The 22,484-nt window shown below is 27.5% G+C and overlaps 2 protein-coding genes across 3 annotated transcripts in view; one reads left to right on the top strand and one right to left on the bottom strand.

The window, feature by feature from the left end:
- The first annotated feature begins 653 nt into the window (after positions 1-653).
- On the top strand, positions 654-11,721 carry LOC129984650 (isoaspartyl peptidase/L-asparaginase-like). Of its 2 annotated transcripts, none has more exons than XM_056094571.1 (6): positions 654-794; positions 3,226-3,576; positions 4,803-4,945; positions 6,645-6,805; positions 8,918-9,147; positions 11,110-11,721. In XM_056094571.1, the coding sequence occupies exons 2-6, from the start codon at positions 3,261-3,263 to the stop codon at positions 11,328-11,330; spliced, it is 1,071 nt and encodes a 356-aa protein (XP_055950546.1). In that variant the 5' UTR covers positions 654-794; positions 3,226-3,260; the 3' UTR covers positions 11,331-11,721. The 2 variants fall into 2 exon arrangements, with proteins under 2 accessions (XP_055950546.1, XP_055950547.1); XM_056094572.1 differs by having other exon boundaries at positions 657-794; positions 3,376-3,576.
- Positions 11,722-14,594: 2,873 nt separating this feature from the next.
- Positions 14,595-22,484, bottom strand: part of LOC129984314 (SPARC-related modular calcium-binding protein 1-like) — a 29,584-nt gene continuing 21,694 nt past the window's right edge. Inside the window, exons 5-8 of the mRNA XM_056094174.1 lie at positions 20,485-20,670; positions 16,485-16,665; positions 15,186-15,271; positions 14,595-14,898 (exon numbers count right to left, since the gene is read on the bottom strand). Of these exons, the coding sequence (XP_055950149.1) occupies positions 14,780-14,898; positions 15,186-15,271; positions 16,485-16,665; positions 20,485-20,670 (572 nt within the window). The 3' untranslated portion in view covers positions 14,595-14,779. The remainder of the gene's footprint in view (positions 14,899-15,185; positions 15,272-16,484; positions 16,666-20,484; positions 20,671-22,484) is intronic.

Below are 22,484 nucleotides of genomic sequence, written 5' to 3'. Positions count from 1 at the left end.
GACTATTATCGAGCTACATCATGAGAATAGAGGTGTGTGAGGAACTTCGATACTTCCATTCGTTGAATTATCTCTTCACCATTATATTTTATCCCATTAAAACTATGATAGATTTATAGACTATACTGGATAAATAGAATAATACATAAGGAAAGTAACAAATTTTCTTTGGAGATTTGAAATTAAAAGTTTGAGGCGACTGACGATTAAAGTATCGTTTTTTTTAATAGATTACTTGAAAAATATTATTCAATTCTGCTGTGCTTATTACTAAGCTGATGAGGTGCAATTGCTCTTAACAAATTAAATTTTTCGTATGCATGCAGCCCATTACGCTCATGAATTTCAACACATGTGAAAAAATACTTCACGTCTCTTTTAATATAGTTTTTTAATGAACTATTATAAAATTAAAAGGGTTTGAAAATTATTATCAGGTGTAGTTTTCTTTAACGAGTCGATGGTGATAATGAGGCTTGCTGCTAGCACCGTGATAAATGGACAAAGTTTCTTTTTCTATGTTTTAATTCATGTTGCGGGTTCAGAGTAGTTGCGGACAGTATCGATATATTAATCGTTATTTATTTATTTAGATATGGTTGTTTCAATATCGGAGAAGGGGCTGTTTGTTATTGTATCGGTTTCATTTTTATTTGGAATTGGTTTTGGTTATAAGTTAAAAGAGTGGAGAATAAAATACTTGAAGGAGAAACGGAACTTCTTTGAAAGAAAATTCAAAAAAGTACAAGAACAATTGGAACATATTGCCAAAAATTGATATTTTCATAATTTTTGTAAGTTTTTTTTTGACCAAATTTTGTTTAATTACATTATATTTATTTTCTTTGAAATATAGAGTATTTATATTTTAAAGAAATTCTTGAAGATTTCGTATTTTTTTTTGTTTAGATTGTAGGATTTTAAATATTATTCCTTCCTAATCGGAATTGCTTTTTTTGTCTTCTTTCAAAACATATGTTTTGAGCTGTTAATATAAGATAAGAAATTTAGTTTTGATTAAAATAAAATTTTCGAACAAATCCAATTTTTAATCAAAGAGTTATATTCTTTTTCTGTTTTGAGGATTTAAATACTTTTTAGAAGTTATTAAATGTTTTCAAAAGTAAAATATGTATGAATTTTTTCCCATTCATTCTTATTCTTAATCATCATTTATACATGTGAGATTTTAAGCCATAAATAACCTTCTCGTGAAAGCAAAATTATGTATGTAATCTTTAAATTCGTGTTCACATAAAAACTTTTTCTTTGTTAAGAAATCTTTTTAAGATAATTTTGAAGTTAAAACTTTTTTTTTGGTTATTTTGGATTTAAAAGCGAAGGTTTAAATAAATTATAATCTCTAATATTAAAATTCATTCCTCTTTCCTTACAGGTCGAAGTTTCCTATTTCAGAAGAGATTAACTGTAGCATGATAATCACTTGTCCACTAAAAGTTGAAACTAATTATGAAAATTATGCTATTACTTAATCTTTAATTAATATATAACAAGTTTGATTTATTTAATGATTTGTAGATGTTTTTATAAAGATTTATAATCCTGATTTGTTTTCATTTTGTTATGTGATAAACCATGTGTATGTATCCTAATCGTAATAAAATTTTTTATGTTTACTTTCTGTTTCATTCTGAATGATTTCTTGTGTGTCTTTTTTTATTACTTTCTATGTGAATTTTACTCTTCATTTTCTAATTATGTTTTACTTGCAATACATTCTTTTTTAATTAATGATGCAAAATTGATAAGTAATCAAACAACAAAATGAAGCATAATTTTCATTTCATGCTTAATTTATTTTAAAATGAACGTGAATTGTACATTTTTACTATAATTAAATTTTTATTTGTAGTTTGGAAAATTGTTCTCTACATTTCTGAAATGTTAAAATTATATTTTTTTTTCCAAAAGTGAGATCTCTTTAAAATTCAGTTATTGAAAGTGATTTTAAAATTTATAAGGCCCACTTTGATTTTCTTTTATTATTATTTTTGAATTTGCTGTCATCAGTGCTGTAGTATTAAAATAGATTTTTTGTATTAATAACTAAAATTGATTGCAAAATATTAGGTATTATAAATTTTGTTTGTTTGCTTGTTCTATTTCTTAGAAGAATCTCTATAACATTCTTCCAAGTAATATATCCAATTTTGTTTTCATGAGCTATATTAAAAATGAAATTGGAGTTTATCCTAATATTCTTTAAGGTACATCTGAGTGCATTTTGATGCTACCCTGCAGGACATATTAAAATCATTTCTTCATCTTCATGTTGAGTACGCTGTTTTATCTGAAACAACTTTGTGTAGGAAATAATATAAATTTAATCCAATGATAATTTAAAACTATATTCTGATTATAAAATAAAAATATTTCACAAAATAAATAGGAAATTCTCATTTGCCAAAGCCAATTAAATTTAGACTGCTATAGTTATACAGTAGTTAAAAAGATATTCAAAAATAGTAGGATGCAAAATTTTGCACTTCAAATTTGCATTTTATGATTTTATAAAGAGTTTTGATTTCATTCTATTTACATTAAAACTATTCAAAGCATTAAAGAATATATTAATATTTTGTAGATATTATGTAGTAATATATTACTGAAAGATTAAAATAATATATTATTGGAAGATAAAAAATCTTATTTGCAAATGTAAAATAGACTAAGTAAATTTTCAACAAGAATTTTTTTTGAATCAGAGGAATATATGTATAAAAAAGAAATTTAAATATGAAGTCTACTTTGTGTAATCATAAAATTCCCTAGGTAAAAAATTTATATGCTCATTTGATCATTACTGAAAACCAGAGCTTTAAATAATTCATGTTGATGCTAATATTTTAACTTGAAACAATAGAAATTTAATTGAATTAAAGTATTATAGAGTTTTATAAAAGCTTTAGTTTTATAGAAGCTACCCAAAATGAAATTTGCTAGCTCTTGGGATAGATCTCTAACAGTACTAACATTTAGCTTAATGATAATGATTGAAGCCTTGATGATGGAATAATATTAAAAAGCTATTGAATCTTTTATAAGTAGATAGAAGTAGTTCAAACTAAATTTTGTTCTTTGTTATGGTGCTGTGATAATTGCTGCTGATTCTCTTGTATGCATTCTACTTACTTTATTTTCTCTTTCTTGCGTGCTCTCTACTACTGTCTTAATCAAACAAAACTCTTTGCTTTGTTTTCTTAGCTTTCAATCTGACTTCACTTTTTAATCGTACTAACATGTCTACATCTGTTCGACCTCGTCCATCTCCACTAAACTCTCCGCGTTCCTCTCCTTGTCCTTCACCTCGTAGTTCACCTCGTTTTTCTCGTAAACATCTTCGTTCACCTACAGTGAAGAAAAGGATGATGCCTATAGTGGTAGTACATGGCGGAGCAGCCTCTATCCCACCGGATAAGCAACCACTGAAAATGGATGGTGTGAAACGAGCCGTTAATAAAGGATACGACGTTCTGTTGTCACCAGACGGGACTGCACTGGATGCTGTGGAAGCTGCTGTGAAAGTAATGGAAGATGATCCAGTCTTTAATGCAGGTATAAAATTTTGTTTTGGTCTTGCAAATTTCATCTAGCTTCCTTTCGGTGATGCAAAAAGTAATGAAAAGGAATCTGAAATGAAATACAGAATTTTAAGTATTTGATATACATATATAATAAACTGATATGGAAGTTTCTACTTTCAAATCAGCTAGTCATCTGTTTCTGAAGATATTTTGCTCCAACTGACAATGAATGGATGAATATTGATTTTTGTTTGAAGGGGTTGAATTCTGATGATGATTGAATTCCCTTTTATGAAAGAGAAAAATATGTTGCATTGGACACATTTGTATACTTAAGTATGGCAAACACAGCATGATTACAAACAGACAAATCTAACTTGAATTTTTTGAAATAGACTAAGTATTCCAATAAAATTTTTTAAAATTATAATAGGTGAATACATTTATTTTTCAATATATATATATTGCATTGAAGTTTAATATAATAATTTATTTTATTGTCATAAGAAATAAAAACATCCAGTTATACTACTGCATTCAAGAAATTTTAATATTTATTTTATTAAAAAAAAACATTAAAATTTTTTTATTGAAGAATGCTAAGAAAAATTCTGGAAGTTTTTGATTGTAGTAATATATTCTATTGAATGATTGCTAAATAATCCTAATATTTAGTAGAAAATCTCATAAATATATTTATGAAATAGTCTTTGTATATTTGAAAGGCTTATTTCTGGCATGGAAGCCTTGTAATATGCTAGTATTCATTGTGTATTGATAGCAATGAGAATCTTGAAGTTTCAATTTTGACTGGTTGTTTAAACTTCAAAATGTGATTAATTGCAAGCTTGCTACATTTATTCTTAGTCATATAATCTGCAAAATTTAATATTACTAAAGGTTCCACGTCTCTTTTAATAATTCTAGAAGTTAGACTAAATAGTATTTTAAAAAATTGTTCTTTTTTTTTCGCTTGAAAATGTACTGCTAGTACTGCTAAAACTTTTACATATTTTTTCAATTTCATTTTAACAGTTTCATTCTAAAGTAAAAATTACACAATTAGGTTAACTAAAAATACAGCTTTTAATTTATCATTAAGTGTTTTTTTATAAACATTACAACTCTATACAATGATTATCAAGTGGAAACAAATTTTTTTTTGAAAAGAGGAAACTATTTTTCTTTTTTTTATATATTACTTAAAATTAAGAATTGAGGATTAAATTAATTGAACATATTGGAAATTTTATACAGGATTTGGATCATCTCTTACAATTAATGGAGAAGTAGAAATGGATGCAATCATTATGGAAGGAACACGAATGAGAGCAGGTGCAGTTGCTGCAGTTACCGAAGTTGCAAGTCCTGTTTCACTTTCTAGAAAAGTGATGGAACAGGTTTTGTATTTTTTTTTCCCTCAGATTTTTACATATTGTATTAAAAGAATTGTTGTTTCCATTAAAAACCATTAAGATCTTTTTTGATATAAGTTATTTAAATGCAATTTATAAATCTTTTTATTTAAATTATGGATTGAAGTTCTTTGTGTTGGTATTTATAAATCGTATAAATTATAAAACTATATATTAAAACACTTTCTAAAGATCTTTTTCCTTCAAATTTATCAAAATGTGTGAAGTTAAATAAAAAAAAGGTGAAAATTATTTACAACTCCTAAGGATCTTAAAAACATTTTATTGAAGTTCTATTTCTTGTTATCTATCCATAACTAATGCTTTATTTTCTAATTTCTATTTGATCTTTGGCATTGGAGTAAAATTTTCTGTTAGAATGGGATACATTTTTTTATTCTAGAATGAGTCATTAGTAGGGAAAAATTAAAAAAGTTCTAATATAAATAAATATATTCCTCCTTCATGAGTCATTTAAGTTTTTTGATGAATTTCGCTAATTTAGGAAGTAATATTGCTCAATAAAATACTTTACTTTGCTTTTCTCTTCTAAGTCTTATTTTATTAAAATATTTTTAGTTAATTTAAATTTCTTATAGATCATAACTTCCTAAATATTGCAGACTTTATTCAAACTAATTTTTTGATTGCAAGACTTTATGTATAAAAACAATAGATGCGTGATTGTGTACATGGTTATGATATATCATGAAATTGCATTAAGGAATGCTTAGCAAAATTTGGGTAATTCATTATCTATATTAACCTATATTAAAATATCTATATCTATATTAAAAGAAAAAAGAAACTGGAATGTTATCTTTGACCTTTTGGGCAGGAAGAATTTTGTGTTAAAAGCCTACCAAATGTATGATTTAGACATGATATATTTCTGCAGAAGCACAGATTTCAGATTTTTCAGTATCAAATTTTATAACTTTTGAGATTGTAGAGTCATGACTAAAAATAAAATGAATCAATGTTTTTAGTATCTTGGGAATTTTTTTTGTATAAAATTATTCATTTCATTATTCAATTAATCATATTTATTTTTGTGTTATACTTTGCCCATTTCACTGTTTTATTAAGTTCATCTTTTTTTTTTTTTTGTTCCAAGTTTGTGTTTTGTTTTATGGTTTAAAAATTTTGCTATTATTTTCAGAGTTTAAAATAAGAAATTTTAAATATCATAGGCATGTTATATTTTAATCTTGCTAGCATCCAATTATTTTTCTCTCCAAGTTTTAAAGTTTGATAACATAGCATTTAAAGTGAATGCTTTTTTTGTTTTGTTTTTAATCAAATTTCTGAAATCTTTAGAACATTTTATAATTACAATTTTAAGCATATAAAAATATAAACATGAATAATCAACTTTTGAAATGAGCATGGGAATTTTAAAAAAAAAAAAAGCCAGTTATGCCATTTAATTTTTTTAATGTTTACTTTTGATTCCCAATTTTTTAAAAACTTTCCGCCATTTGTTCCTTTTTATATCAAATAGGTTGAATTTAAACTTGTATTTATTTTCACTATTTGAAATCTTGTTGAATAATATTTTTGTGAATGCTTGCTTTTTTAAAAATAATGTTTCAAACATTGTAACTTATTTATGAGAGAAGCAAGGAAGGTCTGAGTATATTTTATTAATATGTGCTTATGAGCAATGTTCTCAATGTTTCAGAGTGATCATGTCCTTCTTATTGGCTCAGGTGCACACCAGTTTGCTCAAACTGTGGGCATGCCACTCATTCAACCCGAACAGCTTGTTACTAATTATGCTCAAGATAGGCTTCATCAATACAAAACTTTTATGAATGTTGTGAAATCCTCCATGTCCTTAAAGTAAGTGCAAATAGAATTTTGTGTATATATGCTTTTATTATATTTTCTGGTCTTTTAAAAATAAGATAAATATGGTTTCCCCCCCCCCCTTTCTTTAGCATTATGTGTAAGTATATTTTTAAAAATTTCCCCAAAGATTTGTATTAAATTTTAAGACGCTGAAGAGATTTGTATTAGAATTTTAACAGAATAACTTTTTGTGACTATATTGGTATGTTACATAAATTTTTAGTAGGATTCTTGGGCTTTTTCATTAAACTGATTTTTATATAAACTTTTGACTGATTAAAGCAATTATTAAAATATTGGTAGAGATCTGTAAATTTGTCTATTAAATCATATACCATATTTCATTCGTCTGACTCAAAGTGATTATGTTACAGACAGACATAATGCCACAAATGTGTTTTCGAGCTCAAGTTTCGAGTTTAATTTAGTTATATTAACATCCTGTTTTAAAGCAACACTAGGGCTATTTTGAGGCAGACTTGGTGAAGTTCTGAAATGTGGGGAAACCCCCCCTCAAGTTAAAATTTTTTTGAAAATTACAATAAGCTTTTTTATGCTCTGCACAAAGAGAACATAAAATCAGTTACTTTGAAACTAAACAGTTTTAGGAATATAAAGCTGGACCCTTCATGTCCTTTAGGAAATGAAAAGATTTAATTTAAAATTTTAAAAGGACAAAATTTTGTATGTCAAGCTTACAAAATTGGAAGGTTAGAGAATTGTTTAATTTTATGCTTAATGAGTTTTGACTTTTTTTATGGTAATAAATTTGAAATAGCTTTTCCTTATTAGTAATTCTGTTGCATTGGCCAATTTTTTTGTTTGTTTAAAACTGTTAAGTTTTCTGTTTGAAAATATATAATATAAAAGAACCATAATAAGAACTTAAAATTGAATAAAAGGAAAGCAAATAAAATTTAATAACAGTTGTAAGAAATTTGGTAGAAACAATATCTATAATATCCAATATATTTCAAAGAGTCAAAATAAAGAAGTCACATCGAAGGAGATTTTGAGAGTACTTCACAAATATTTGACTGTTTATTTCATTTAAGAAATCTCTATACTGAAAAAAAAATTAGATGTTAGTCAGTTGAAGTCAATATAATGTGATAAAATTAAGAAAATCAGTCTGATTCAAAAAAAAAAAAAAAACACCTTTGATTAGTACTTTTATTTAGTAAGGATATCGGAAAAAGCATTATTTGATGCATATTAAAATGAATACTTTTGATGAATATCTTTTCATCCTTATATTATCTCTCTATATACTTTGAATTTTGGGAATTTAAATCCCCTTTTTGTATTTGTTTTTCATTTTTTGTAACATGGATTGCAGGGGAGATCCTTTTAGAAACTTAACTTTATTCTCGATAAGGATTGATTTTTTTTATGTATAAAAATTTGAAAATGTTTAAGATTTTTCCTGGATATATATATATATAATCAGCTTATTAGGTGTATGATTTTAGCATGATTAGTTACAAATAAAACATAAAATAAATTGAATTTTAATTTTTCAGTACATATGTTCATTTGAACTTTTTAAAGGCTTATATTTTACTATGTGTTTTATGTATGGACATTTATTGAAATAAAAACTGGATTTTATATACTCGTATATTATAATTTTATAAGTATCCTGTGTGCATGCTGAATTTTGACGATTGCTTTATATACATATTTTTTTTAAGAATATGAGCATTTTGACTTAATGTATTTATAATTGATACATGATTGAGGGAAATTTATATATATATTAAATTAAGGTAGCATATGCTATGTATGTAAGCATTAGATTGATTGTTTTTACTCTTACAATTATATATAATATAACTCAATTCATTATTAATTTTATATTAACTACTTAATTTCATGAATTCCATCATTTCTTTTTGAAATATATTTTAATATACATGATTTAAAAAAAATCATCTGTTATGATGTTTGTTCCCTCACCAAATTTTATTAAATCTTACTTTATATTAATGATTTATTATTCTTAGAGTTTTTTATTCTCGTGATAGTAGAACTTATTATACGTATCCATGAAAGAATAAATAAAATTTATTGACAGTAAAATTATGAACTTTTTCTTTTTAGTGATCATGACACAGTAGGTGCTGTGGCTATTGATTCTGCAGGACATGTTGCTTGTGCTACTTCTACAGGTGGTATAACTGCAAAACTTGCTGGGAGAGTGGGGGATACTCCTGTTGTGGGAGCCGGAGGATTTGCTGATGATTTTGTTGGTGCTGTGTCAACTACTGGGCATGGAGAAGCAATCATGAGGGTTTGCTTATCTCGCCATATCACTGGTCTTATGCAACAAGGTATGAGATATCAATTTTGTTGTGCTCAAAATTTTTTAAATTAGGGCAAGTAATTCGTAATTTTATCAATCTTGTATGTCATAAAATCTCACAATTACATAGAAATCATATTTGGGTTGATCTTATTCTATGGTGTCTGATGAGAGCTGTTATTCTAAAACTTCAAATATTGAATTAAAAGCTTTGTAAATGTTTATACTGAAAAAATAAGTTTGTTTGATTTAAAAAAAGAACTATAACAATATTATTAAACTTTAATGTAAAATATATATCAATTTTTCAATTTTTAATGATCTTGATTATATTTTTATGTTGTTTCTTAAATTTATATTTTAAGGAAAAATTCTTATTTCCATGATTTTTAAATACCATTAAAACCATGCCAGACTTTTGTACATTTCCACATTTTTTCAAAATATACATTTTTGTTGTTGAAATTGGACAATAAAATCTATACATAAATTAGAGACAGTTTATTGATATACATTTTTGTACAATTTACATTATTTATTTATACAGTATTTAATGTTGGAATCCAATCCTCTTAAATTCTTTATTTGTCAGCTTCAGTAATTATTATTGGATTTAATTGTATTGGATTATTATTGGAAAATGCAGTTCAACTCTTTCAACTTTTGTCCTTGATAATCATTTCACTGGTTGCTTTTCTGGTCATTAGAGAATAGGGATTTAATATGATGTAATGAGGTAGTTTGTGGTATGACAATAGTGTTTCTAAAATTAATAACTCAATAGTGCCTATCATGAAGTGTATAGAAAAATTGTTTTTGCCTCAATGATTAAATTGGTTAGCATTTAAAAATCAGATCAACATGGCAGTAATATTTTTCTTTAAGATTAATTTTAATGTTGGCAAGTTTGATAGCTTGAAAGTATTTAAGAATTCTTTTGAATGCAGTTGATTGTTGGTGCATTCAAGATTGTAGATGATTGTTATGTTAAGTAACCTTATCAATATATTTATAGAAACATGAATGAATATTAGATAATTTGAATAAAAGAGGTTGATCTCTCTTTTGCCAGTATGAACAGTTAGTTTATTTTCCAAACAAAACTAGTAACCTCTTCTAGTTAGGCATAATTTCATAGACATAGTTTACTTCTGTAAGTGCAAAGCAATTTTTTTTTTCTCTGCAGAACTAGATTTTCAAACATATTATTAATTAAAGATAACTATAGGTTGCTGTTGCTACTTTCAAATTTGCATTTGAAATTAGTAAAGATAAATTATCAAAATTTATTATCATGGGAAATAGTAAATCATCACATTATTATTTATCAATAATAAAACTTAATATTTGTTATTATGCTTCATTATCCATATTTATTACAATATATATAGTATATTTTATTATGATGCTGATTTATTTAGAATATAACTTAATAAAGATTTTAATATTTAATTCTTTGGTAATATTTACAGCACTTCAGATGTATTGATTATTAATTGTAAAATGTTTTAGGGCTAGAGTATGTGTATACATATTTTATTTTAATTTATATTGTTGCATAGATGAAGCTAGCCAGAAAAATTTGTAAACTAAGCTAGAATGAAAACATGGCTGGCATCTAGAACTTTCCAGAGATATAGTTACAATTAATAACAATAATTACAGTTAATAATAATCTGAAAAAATAATTTAGAAGAAAGAAATGAGAGACAATATTGCAAAACAAATGTGTATGCATCTCACCTGCAGCTGGATTGGAACCATTGATCTATGTCTTTCAATTGCACCACAGTTTTATGCAAAAAGATAAGCTTTGCTACAATATGAAATTCAGCTTAAAAAGACAGTGCTTGACAGTTTTACATTACTTGAAATGATGGGAAAACATATTTTTATTTTCATCAAAATATTGTTGGTATAAATTTTTTTAAAAATAAATTCTCTTCTGGCCAATAATTCAAAGACCAATTTTCTTTTTTTTAATTTTTAGGTATGTCTGCTCATGATGCGGTTGTTGCTGGTTTGGAATACATGAAAAACCGAGTTCAAGGCTATGGAGGTGCAATATGTGTGAGTAACAGTGGTGACATAGGTGTTCATTTTACTACTGAACATATGGCGTGGGGTTACAGGAAAGGCAATGTTCTACATTTCGGCTTCAAACCTAATGAAGATATATCAGATGTAGTACAAATAGACTGCTCACCCTAGACACAATCAACACGACTTTTAGAATTTTTACAAAGATTGTAAAGGAAATTTTTCTTTTGCAAATATTGTAGCAGAGCTATTTTTGGAAGATTATATATAGATAAGCCTATTTATATCATCTACATATGGATCGCTTGATTTCTTTTGCAACTCATGAGTCACAATTGTCAAATGAGATTTTTGTCATTTAACTTATCTCAATTTTGCTAATCTTAGTCCTTTGCTGTATTTAATTTAGAGTGGTTTCAAGCCACACATTGGATCTTCCTTTAGCTGTCAAAAAAGAAAGAAACCTGCTTTCTTTTCTTTTTGTATGATATATTTTCTTTACTGTTGACTTGTAAAATTAAACAGAGTAATTCCTACTTCAATAAAGTTTTTGATCGATTCATAGTTTCTTCTTATTTTTTGAAAATAATATTTGGATTTATTATTAAGTTGTCTTGTGAATTAACTTTTTAATTCATATAATCTCACTCAAATATATTGTAAATTTGTTATAGTTTCTTGAACAAGAATTTATGAAATGAAATTTAATGTTTACTAGACGTGGAAAAGTTACATTTTTACACACACATACAAAGTTTAAGAGATACATGAGCCACACGCAATATCACTAATTTGTAATAGATGCTTATAGTTAACCTACTTATGACTAACATTTCATTCTTTGAATCAAAACATGTATTTTTTCAAATATGAAATATTAAAAAAAATGTACAGGATGATTGAAAATGCATCTATTTCAAATCACTTTAACTTTCTTCCTATCATTGATAGAAAAGAAACTTCTTAATAGAGTACATAAAAAAACTTAACTTTACGACTCCAGCTAATGTGAAAATTTCATTGCCTTAAAATCCAGGGTAATTTTTTTGTATAAAAACTGAATGAAATTGTCCCTTCCATATGAATATCTGGTTGCAAATTATCTTTCAGCCCTAGATTTCAGTTATGCACCTGAAAACATTCAAATTAATCCATGGTTTTTCCAACTGGGGCAATTCAGATTGAGTCCATATGCAAAAAGTTATAGTTTGCGTGTGTAATAATTATCCGATGTTATTTCGCTTGGTCACAAAGGCAATATTTATGTAATAAATCATTTCACACTAAACTTTGTAAAGTATATTTACAGCTACTGATTCATATTCAATACTCACAGACAAAGACTTTGCTTGAATGCCTCTTTGCATGCAATGATAAAAAAACAACAACAAATAACTGAAAGTGGAATAATTCTTATGATAGTAAAATGAACTATTGATGAGTATTAACCATATGACCAACTAAAATCATTTATGGCAGTTATGTCTACAAGCAAAACTTTAAGCTTCTTTTTATACTATATGTTTATACTTTTTGATACTTTTATATGACATGTTTTACATTTTTTCTCCCTCTTGTTTAAAAAAAGTTATAAGCATCATTGGCATAGTTATAATCATGCGCTTATAATGTTTATAACTATATAGATTATAGCTATAATTTTTAATTGGTTCATTTGTTTTGAACAGCTCTGTATTGTGTTTGTCAAAATATATGATCTGTAAATTTTGATAAATCTTCACATTTTAGACCTTTTGGAGCAGGTAAAAAGTTTGCAATCATATCTGTGTCAGGATTTTTGTAGTGCTTGAAATTTCCTTGAATTTTATATTGCTATACCCAGAGGCTCAGAAAAGTACTTGATTTTTCACTAGGTCCTTAAAAAATAGGCAAAATATGCATATGTTATTTTTGAGGAGCAGAGGTAAAATAAATCTGTGAGAAGGAAACAAATTTTGCCTTGATAGTATGAATGTGTTAGTGAAGAATGAAATTTATATTTAATAGTAGCCATCCAGTGGCTTACAGTAATGGCTTTACATCATGATCTCAAAACCCACTTTTAAACTATTAAGTATTGATTTACTCATTATATATATTTTTGTGTCATGTAATTTTATGGTTTTAGAATTTTCTTAAAAAGGTCTTTGAAAAGTCTCGAATCTTTTCCTGCATTTAGAGTGGGAATCCTGTGTCTGTTAGCAAACATCCCATCGCAAAGAAAGAATGAATTTGCTCTTTGCATTAACAAAGTCTAAAATTTGGTATTTGCTCTTTACATTAACAATGTATTTCTATATCAAATTTTAGATGAAATTTATGAAAGGGATGTGTATGCAGTTGCAAACATATTAAATCAGAAATACAATGAATCAAATTGATAAAGTTTGGTGTGTAATTTAGCTTCATAATTGCAAATTTTGTACAAATCAAACTGGGGGTTGACTATCTGTCTATTCATGTATATGGTAATACGGAACCTTAATACTGACAAATATGTATACGGATTTTAATTTATGGTATTGTTATCAAAATTGTAGATATGTAACACATTTTTGACCTAATAAGTAAATGAAATATTTTTCTTCATGCTACTAATATTAAGAAATTTTACAAAACATAAATGATGTAATAGGGGTATGATATAAAAACTTCATCAGTATTCACACTTTTACATTTTTCCAGTAGATATATAAGCATTATTTTGTTTGAAGCAGAATGCATTTTCGAAGACAGACAGACTCATTGAAGTTTTAAAGTTCGCTTTATTTTCTCACCCTGGAGGCAGGCATGTTTATGCACAAGCACGTCCGCTCTCAGCAACAGATTAGTCGAGAAATGGCGTAAGAAGAGAGAGAAACAAATCTCTCTTCTTACTAAGAGAAAAAATAAGAGAGAGTCTTATTTACTGTTATGTTTTAATAAGGATTTCCATGGCATGTCAATCAAAAAGCAAGGGAAACACTGGGATCTTTTAGAAGAATTTGTGAAGTCAGCAATATTTTGTCCCTTCACACAGAGCGTGTGAAAGTGTCGGCGTTAAGCCGATTCAGCAATTTTATAAAGTTTCCCGTGAATTAATTAAGTAGAGAAAGTGGAATTGGATCAGGAAATAAGAGAATGAAATTACTATGGACTAAATTAAGATAACACTTTGGAAATTAATTTGAATTAAATTAAGAATTTAAAATATCATATATATATATATATATATATATATAACAGTTTAGAAGTTTGTAATTGGTTCTTGATTAAAATGGACACATTGGTTATATGTTATTTCCTAGATTTAAAATTGTATTTATTTTTATTTATTTTTTTTAAAGATGGAAATGGGGTGAGGGGAAAATATTTCCCATCTATAAAGGATGTATGGAAAAGGTTAAAAGAAATCCCCACTCTAAAATACTATGAAAACAATCATTGTGCAGAGAGTAGAGAGTAGATTAGAAAATTTTATTAAAAGTGTTTTTACCATTTCTTCAACATATGGAACTATTCTTTTTATCACAAACACACTAAAAAAACAATGTTTGTTTGTATTTCAAATATGTCCTGATTTTCTTCTCATTGAAACGATGAAATGTTCTGCTTTATCATCATGGTTTTGTAATATGTCATCATATAAATTCTGGTGGTTTGTAATTTCCGTTTGGTGCACACTTGTATATGTCAAAATCTTTCATATTTTGGTTTTTCTCCTTTTGTTGACGGATGAAAAATTTGTCTCTTACACATCCTGGGAAAGAACAGAGAGCGAGATATAGAAATTATGTTTTATAAAAAATACAATATGTTAAGAGTACTTTTCCATTAGTTGGAGAGTCATTGTCAGTGAGCATAAATTTAGATTCAAAAAATGATTTATATATCAGCACAGCAATACATGACTGCAATCATCTGTTAAAATTACTGAAATAATGTGCGATTTACAGTATCATATGACTGTGCTTGAGATGAATTTTGACAACTATCGATCTAATGGAAAAGAACTTATATAATTTATGAAAATTTTTGTGCACTTACTACAGTCCATTTCTTCACCTTCTTTCGAATGTCGAGGAACTTTATACCCTTCAAAAGGATTTCCTTCTTTGTCCACACAAAAGCAACTGTATAAAATAATAGTAAGATTACTGCAATTTTTAATTTAGATTGTTGGAAGTTCCAGCAATAAAGTTTTTCTTTTAAAGACAAATTTAGAAAAGTCTTACTGTATTTAGATTTTATTTGGAATTAGTCACTTTGGTTTACCAGAAATAGTTGCATTTAGATTAAATAAAATTTTTGTAATATAACTTGTTAAATTAATTTGATGCTCATAATTTCCTCAACAAAGTATTTTTGATCATCAAATGGTGATAGATATTAAAGCCGTGTTATTTTTACAGTCTTACTTCTATTCTCTTAATTGTGTACATAAACCTTCCTAACAAATCACTGCCCTATTGACGTCACGATAGCATTAAAAATTTGAATGTCTAGTTAGTCCTGATATCAAATTGCATGTTGTCTTTTAGCGGTAGTTTGATTTCGTTTTCAGATTCCATTTGTAAGCTGCGATAATGAAAAGAAATCGCATTATTAAATATTTGACAAAACAATTAAAATGGTTTTAATTTCTTTGCAATAATGAAATTTATCGTTGAAAATTTGGCAAAAAATTTGAAAAAGGAATTTCAAAATTTATGGAAAAAAAACAAACAAACTGCAAAACAATAAAATTGGTAAGGTTAAAAAGACATTAAAAAAAAACAAGGTGGTATAAAAAGAATGTCAATATCAATTTGATTGCGTCAATACACATTCACACAGCATTATTATTAGTAGAGATTTAATGTTACTAAATTAAATTAATTTAAAAGCAATCATTTTAAAAGTTTCGTTCTCTTCATATACTCAACATTTTTTCTAAGAGAATTTCTGCAAATTGCTATCCAATCCTCGATTTTTCACCTCTATCGTTAACAATGGTTTCGGCGACGTAACTAGAAGAACCATTTTTTTCCCCTCCAGTTTACTTTATTAATCATATTCTCTTTTCAAATTATGTTAAAATTCCTACTTTATCGTTTAAGGAACTACTTTAGCTTTCGAGATCTTTACCTTAGCTCAGCGCATGCATGGTATGTCTCCTAACCATTGTTTGATCTGAAGAACAATAAAAATGTAATACGTGTGCGTATAACTGCTTAAAGGTGTCTTTTCTACATTGAATGTCCCTGTAATTGAATACAATGATACGTTTGCCAGAAATTGGATTTGTCTTGTAACTGTAATGGCAATAGGGTGGAGGTATGGGCTAGCACGTTGATTTGGCTTTACCTTTCTTGTCTGCACTGAACTGGTGCATAGCTGCCATCCAGATCACATTCTGGCAAATCAATTCCTATGACGGCAATCTGCTGGTCTTCGTGCTTCTTGATAATTTGTTTCAGGCTATTCCTCTCGTTCCAGCAATTGCTTCGGAATGTTGCATCGAAGTCCTTGTGGATTTTTTCATCATCTGGAACAAAAAAGGAATTAAGCCTGTGCAAGGATCAATTTTTTACATAAAAATTTAAAATGAGTAGTTTTCTTTCCTTTCCCAGAGCCTAATTTTTCGGCTTTTGTCTGCTGTAATGCAAAGGAAAAAAATAATAATAAAATTACATTAGCAGACGATAGATAATGGAAAAACTATATTGTGAAAGCCGACTCAAAATAAAACTACATTAGCAGACGATAGATAATGGAAAAACTATACTGTGACAGCCGACTCCAAAATAAAAAAAAAAGAGGGATAAATCGCCAATTTGTTGCCTACGCATTTTGAGGCTTCAACAATTTGTTGCCTTCAAATCGCTTCAAAAACCTCAAGCCAGAACAACATCATGTTCTCACATGAGAAAAAAAAGATTATAATAGAAAAGTGTTTTTTATTAAAATAGTGGGATCAATCCACACACATTTAAGTATGAAGTGGCTTACGTTAATTTAATTTTCGAATTCGTTGTATATGGCTCAGTTGCTATCTGTGATGTAAAAATATTCTTTTGCTGACATGAGTTTACTGTTTAACTATTTTTTTGGTAATTTAAATCTAGTTTATCTTGTGAAATTCTAATTAATTTTCTTTGCTTATGTTTTGAAGATAGGCCTAAAATAAAATAATGATCAGCTCCGGTCTTAGGAGGCATTAGCAAATATTAATTAGTCACCTGGTTTTCAGTAAATCTGCGTAGCGGGTTTTATTTTCTGCCGCACATTTTTTTTTTTTTTATGGAAATAAATGAATAAACGAAATGCAATTATTTAGATGGATTTATTTATTCCAGTTTTGGTTGGAGCCATTTTTGATGAAATTTCTAAGAAATTTAAGATTTAGGGAAATTATTTTTTTATTAATTTTTTTTCTAAAAGCCTTAATTCACCTCTTAATTTTTTAGAAACTCTTATAATGGAGAAAAGACTAACATGTCCATTCTCCTCACCTTAGTTATATCATTCAACTAAATCAAAAGTAGAATGCATTATTAGGAGCGAGCTCAAATCAGAGTAATCATACAATACACTGAAAGAGATAATGATTCTGATAATGATGACACATGTTGCCCGAATTACTTTGAACACTCAATATCTTCTTACAAATAAACATTATGTTTTTGCTTATATGTTTCTGTCTAAAATTGGCGAATTTCTCTATAATACAAAGTCTTCAGAATGGTTTTAGAGGTATCTTAATTTCACATTGTAAAATAACAAATTGAAAAGGGTTATTATATGAGACTAAGCATTTAATAAAACGCCATTCTTTCTTTTTTTAATTTCTCGTATTCGAAGTGTAGAGAAAATGCTGCAATCGTCAAAAAATTCGAACTCGAGATTTTTACGAATCTCAATGTTTGGAACCTCTCTGAGCAGGAAAAGCAACTTTTTGGAATAATGTTAACTTACTAACACGATAGCTAAATAATGATTTGAGCTAGACGAATGAAATTTGGTATACGTTCTTTACATCAAATATGCAGATTTATATCAAATTTCGAGCAAAATCCATTCAGAGAAACTCTGTTTGTCTAAGTTTTCGAATATAAGATAACTGGCTATATTTACTAAACGAAGAGAGCTAGAGGGATAAAATTTGGTACAGTTAATTAACATCCACAGAGTAGATACCTATCAAAATTTGAACGAAATTCATCAAAGTTTCGACCGTTTGTCGGCCTGTACTTTCAGAAACCTGTAAACGCCATAATTGAGAAACGCATTGACTTAAATATATCAAAATTGGTATGGGATTTTGTGATATGTGTTAAGTATCTCTGTGTCATTTCTTCTTCTTCTTCTTCTCTCTCTCTCTCTTTTTTTTTTTTTTTTTCTTCTCCTGTATATAATACAGAGAAAGTATAGCTATCGTCAAAAAATTCGAACTCGAGATTTTGAGGAATCTACACATTTTAGACCTTCCTGAGTTCGAAACACACATTTTTGGGAAATGTCCATCTGTCTGTTCGTCTATGGCTAAGATAACTCAAAAACGTTTCGAGCTAGACACGGATAAAATTTGGTATATGACTTATAATCAAATTTACAGATTTCTATCAAATTTTGAGTAAAATATGTTCAGAGGAAGTCTGTCGGTCAGTCTGTTAGTATATAAGTTCACTCGATAACTATTAAACGAAGAGAGTTATATAAATTTAATTCCCTCCACAGGTTTAACATTTATTGTGTAAACACTTATCAAATTTTGAGTTAAATCCAACAAGAGGTTAACCGCCTGTCTATTTGTATTTTTAGAAACATGTAAATATTATAACTCAAAAATCCAATGACCTAAATATATCAAATGTGGTTTGGTTTTGTTTGACTACATGTGTAATCAAATTTTGACTTTTTGTCAAATTTTAGTTTTAATCGGTTGGGGAAAAACAAGAAAACGCGTCTAATACAATATTCCGATTTTCGGATACTATTAACCGCATGACGGGGTTTAATCGCCAAGAAACTCGCCAAGGATCACATGATATATCAATAAAAATACTCAACTGAAGCCAAAGCTTAATATTTCGTAACTATTGTATGTCAGTCATGAAAAGCGTTCACTGAAAATAGCTTTATTCGAGACTTCCCTCCTTTGGCGACCAGCCGGTTCGCCAATCTTAATGTTCGTTAAAATTTTAATAATTAAATATTTTATGCAATTCCTACTTTAATAGCTTCTTCATCAAAATATTTTAAAACTTCAAATTTTGATAGTCATATAATTCATTCATAATATTATAAAGGCTTTCAGTCATAACGTAATATGTATCTCTCTAATTTTCTGTTAGCTCGCGTTGAATTTATGCTTTAAATTAAAGTGGAAAGGATTAATCTGCAATTAATATAATATTTTTTACTGAAACAAAGCATTTTTTATAAGATTACTGAAAACAGAATCACTGAGCGTTTAAACTTTAAAGGCACTAAAGAATATCTTTTTTTAATTTATGTAATATCTCAAGAAATTGTCAACAAAATTTTCTCAGATTCATCATGAGCAGATCAATTAATTAACAGTGTTTAATTTTAAATGCATCAAACACTAAGAAAATAAACAGAATCATTTAAAATAATCGGCTGAAAACAGGTTAAAAAAAACTGCTTAAAAAACGATGTACTTAAAACTATAAGCATATACGATAAATATATAACTAACATAAATACAATTTAATTACAAAAGCATACAATTAAAATAAAAATAATTTAAATCAAGTCCGCATCCGTTGATAACAGTTGTTAACAATCAGAACACAATGCGCATGTGTGAATTTTCAACGCCAGTTGGTAACGCAAATGTGTGAATTTTTATACGCCAGTTCAGGTAACGCTATGCAGATTAGAAATTTTTAATGTCCTTTATTCTGTTTCATTTTAATTCAAAAGTGTATCAGAATGAATCTGAAAGGTCGAATAATTAAAAATGTTTTATTTTAAATGGATCAAACATTAAGAAAATAAACAGAATCGTTTGAAATAATCGGCCGAAAAATCTTAAGCCTAGCCTTTTTAGCGTGGGAAAAAAAACTGAAGCCTTACTCATTTGGCGGTGGGGAAAATAAAGAGGTTTTTTGGCGGGAAAGTTAGTTTTTAATTTATAATTAAAATTTCAAAAAAGGGACCCTAGGTGCACATTCCCGGCCTCCAAGGTATACACGTACCAAATTTGGTAGCTGTATGTCAAATGGTCTGGTCTGTAGAGCGCCAACACACACACACATTGAGCTTTATATAAGTATAGATAGGTTATGCGAGAAAGTTTTTTAGATACCACTTCCACTGGTTTTACATTTGTACTTACAGCACGAAAGGCCTTTTAAGGAAGTATTGAATTTTGCAACTTCAATGACATCAGGATTTTCACTTTCCATACAGTAACACCACTCCTCAGTGCATTGGAGGCGGTCATAGTCTCCATTCGGCAAACAGCGCAGGAAATCACCATTGGGAACTGTTTTTGGAAACTCTTCGTATTCTCTGCTACAATCTGAATATATAAATAAAGTTCGGTATGGTGATATTAAAAATCGAGTAATAATTTTGAATTACTTTATTGTTGATTTTATTCATAGATATTCAAAAACTCTTACTTTCTAATAATAATGTATAAGCAAGTATTAAATGGAATATTAAACAAATGCTTAAATGTGAATTTTGATTTTATTTGTCTGCTGTTATAGCATATAAATTCACTGAACCAATAATTTGTTTTATATTGCTAGAATGTTTTTACTTCTACGTATATCAGTTATACAAAGAGAAAGTTCTGTAATCATAAAATTATTCAATTTCAATATTTTGTAAATCACCGTGGATTAGAAATTGCAGGAATATCAAAAATCTTTCTAATACTCCTTTACATCATGTCACATGTTTCATATTTGTAAGATTTGAGTTTTGAAATGAACTTTTCATTTATTTTCTTATATTTTAGAGTTTTGAAATTTTGTGCAATTGTAGGATTCCAATAAAAATAGCTGAAAAAGATTTCACATAGATGGCGCCATCTACAATTCAATTTGAGAAATATTAAAAGAATCTAAGACTCATTAAAAGAATTTTAAAATCATCATCATTAAAATGTAAAATGTATCATAAATATAAATAAAATTTCAATTTGCTGAGAGTATTTCTATCAGAATCACAGGATTTTAATATTTTATTCTAATATTGATATTTTTGATAAAAATAATTAAAAAGGAAAAATTAATAATATTGAGAAGAAAAGAATTAAAATATTCATTTTTAGTATAGGATTGCGAATGAAATATCAAATGTTCTTGTAGAATTCGAAATAGTATATAGATTATGTGAGAATTAGAATATTTATTCTTAAGAATCTAGAACAGTAATAGATTGTAATTTCTTTGATGGAATTTTATTCGTCCTGTTTAGAATATGGATGTAAATTTAAAGAATATTGGGTATAATTTTTTTTTGTGTGTAACATTTGATTTCTAGTTAAGGCCTAAATGCTTCATATATTTTTCAAAATAAGTTCATAATTTCACACAAAATCATTATGAATATTAGTAGAAATGAAAACTAAAACCTGGAAAATAATAATCATTTTAAACCTAAACAAACAAACAAACAAATTAAATATTACTCATTGTATTAAAAAATAATTTTTTATAAAAAATTTAAAGGCAAAATAAAATTAAAAAAAATGCAAAAGCATGAGGCACAATAAGACACGAGAAAGTCAGAAAGATAGAAAGAATATCACTGGGAGAAAAATTCCAAATAAAGATGAATTATTAATGTAATTGCGATTACAATTTACTAAAATATTTTTAAAAAAAATCTAAATTACATGGTTTTACGATTTTTCTTTTGAGCTCTAGATTTTTTATTTACTTTTACAATTATATATGTATGTATGTATGCATGTGAAAATATTGTAGCAATTGCGTGGCCGAAGAGAAGAAACTTTTGGAATTTCAATTTAACCTTAAATCATCTTTCTATTCTTGTACAAATCGTAATTTGTACAAGTATAGAAAGCGGTAAAAGATACGTCAGTCTACATCACGACACAAGAGTAAAAGAGACAAAAAATTTTCCCTTCAGTGATTTTACTATGAGATTTTGATAGGGATTTCTTTGACATGTGTAGATTTAGGATAAGGAATCTTAGGTATTTTGAAAGAATGTTATAAACAACAAGGATTTTTATCCCTTCACTCGGAGCGTGAGAAAAAGCTGAGATTAGACGTTTTATAGAGTGCATGTAGAATTAATTAAATAAAAAGAGGGGGGATTGGATCAGGAAATAAGAGAACATTTTAGAATGTAGTT

This window comes from Argiope bruennichi, chromosome 9 (assembly GCF_947563725.1).
Source record: "Argiope bruennichi chromosome 9, qqArgBrue1.1, whole genome shotgun sequence".
Classification (NCBI taxonomy): Eukaryota; Metazoa; Arthropoda; class Arachnida; order Araneae; family Araneidae; genus Argiope; species Argiope bruennichi.
The sequence above is the reverse complement of the archived record's forward strand: the minus strand, read 5'-3'. Positions and strand labels throughout refer to the sequence as shown.

What these genes read in the sequence shown, in the direction of transcription:
- LOC129984650 (XM_056094571.1), top strand. Translation starts at nt 3,261, where the DNA reads ATGTCTACATCTGTTCGACCTCGTCCATCTCCACTAAACTCTCCGCGT. An exon ending in CTAGAAAAGTGATGGAACAG is followed by an intron (nt 4,946 to 6,644) that starts GTTTTGTATTTT and finishes TCAATGTTTCAG; the next exon opens with AGTGATCATGTCCTTCTTAT. An exon ending in CACTGGTCTTATGCAACAAG is followed by an intron (nt 9,148 to 11,109) that starts GTATGAGATATC and finishes TTTAATTTTTAG; the next exon opens with GTATGTCTGCTCATGATGCG.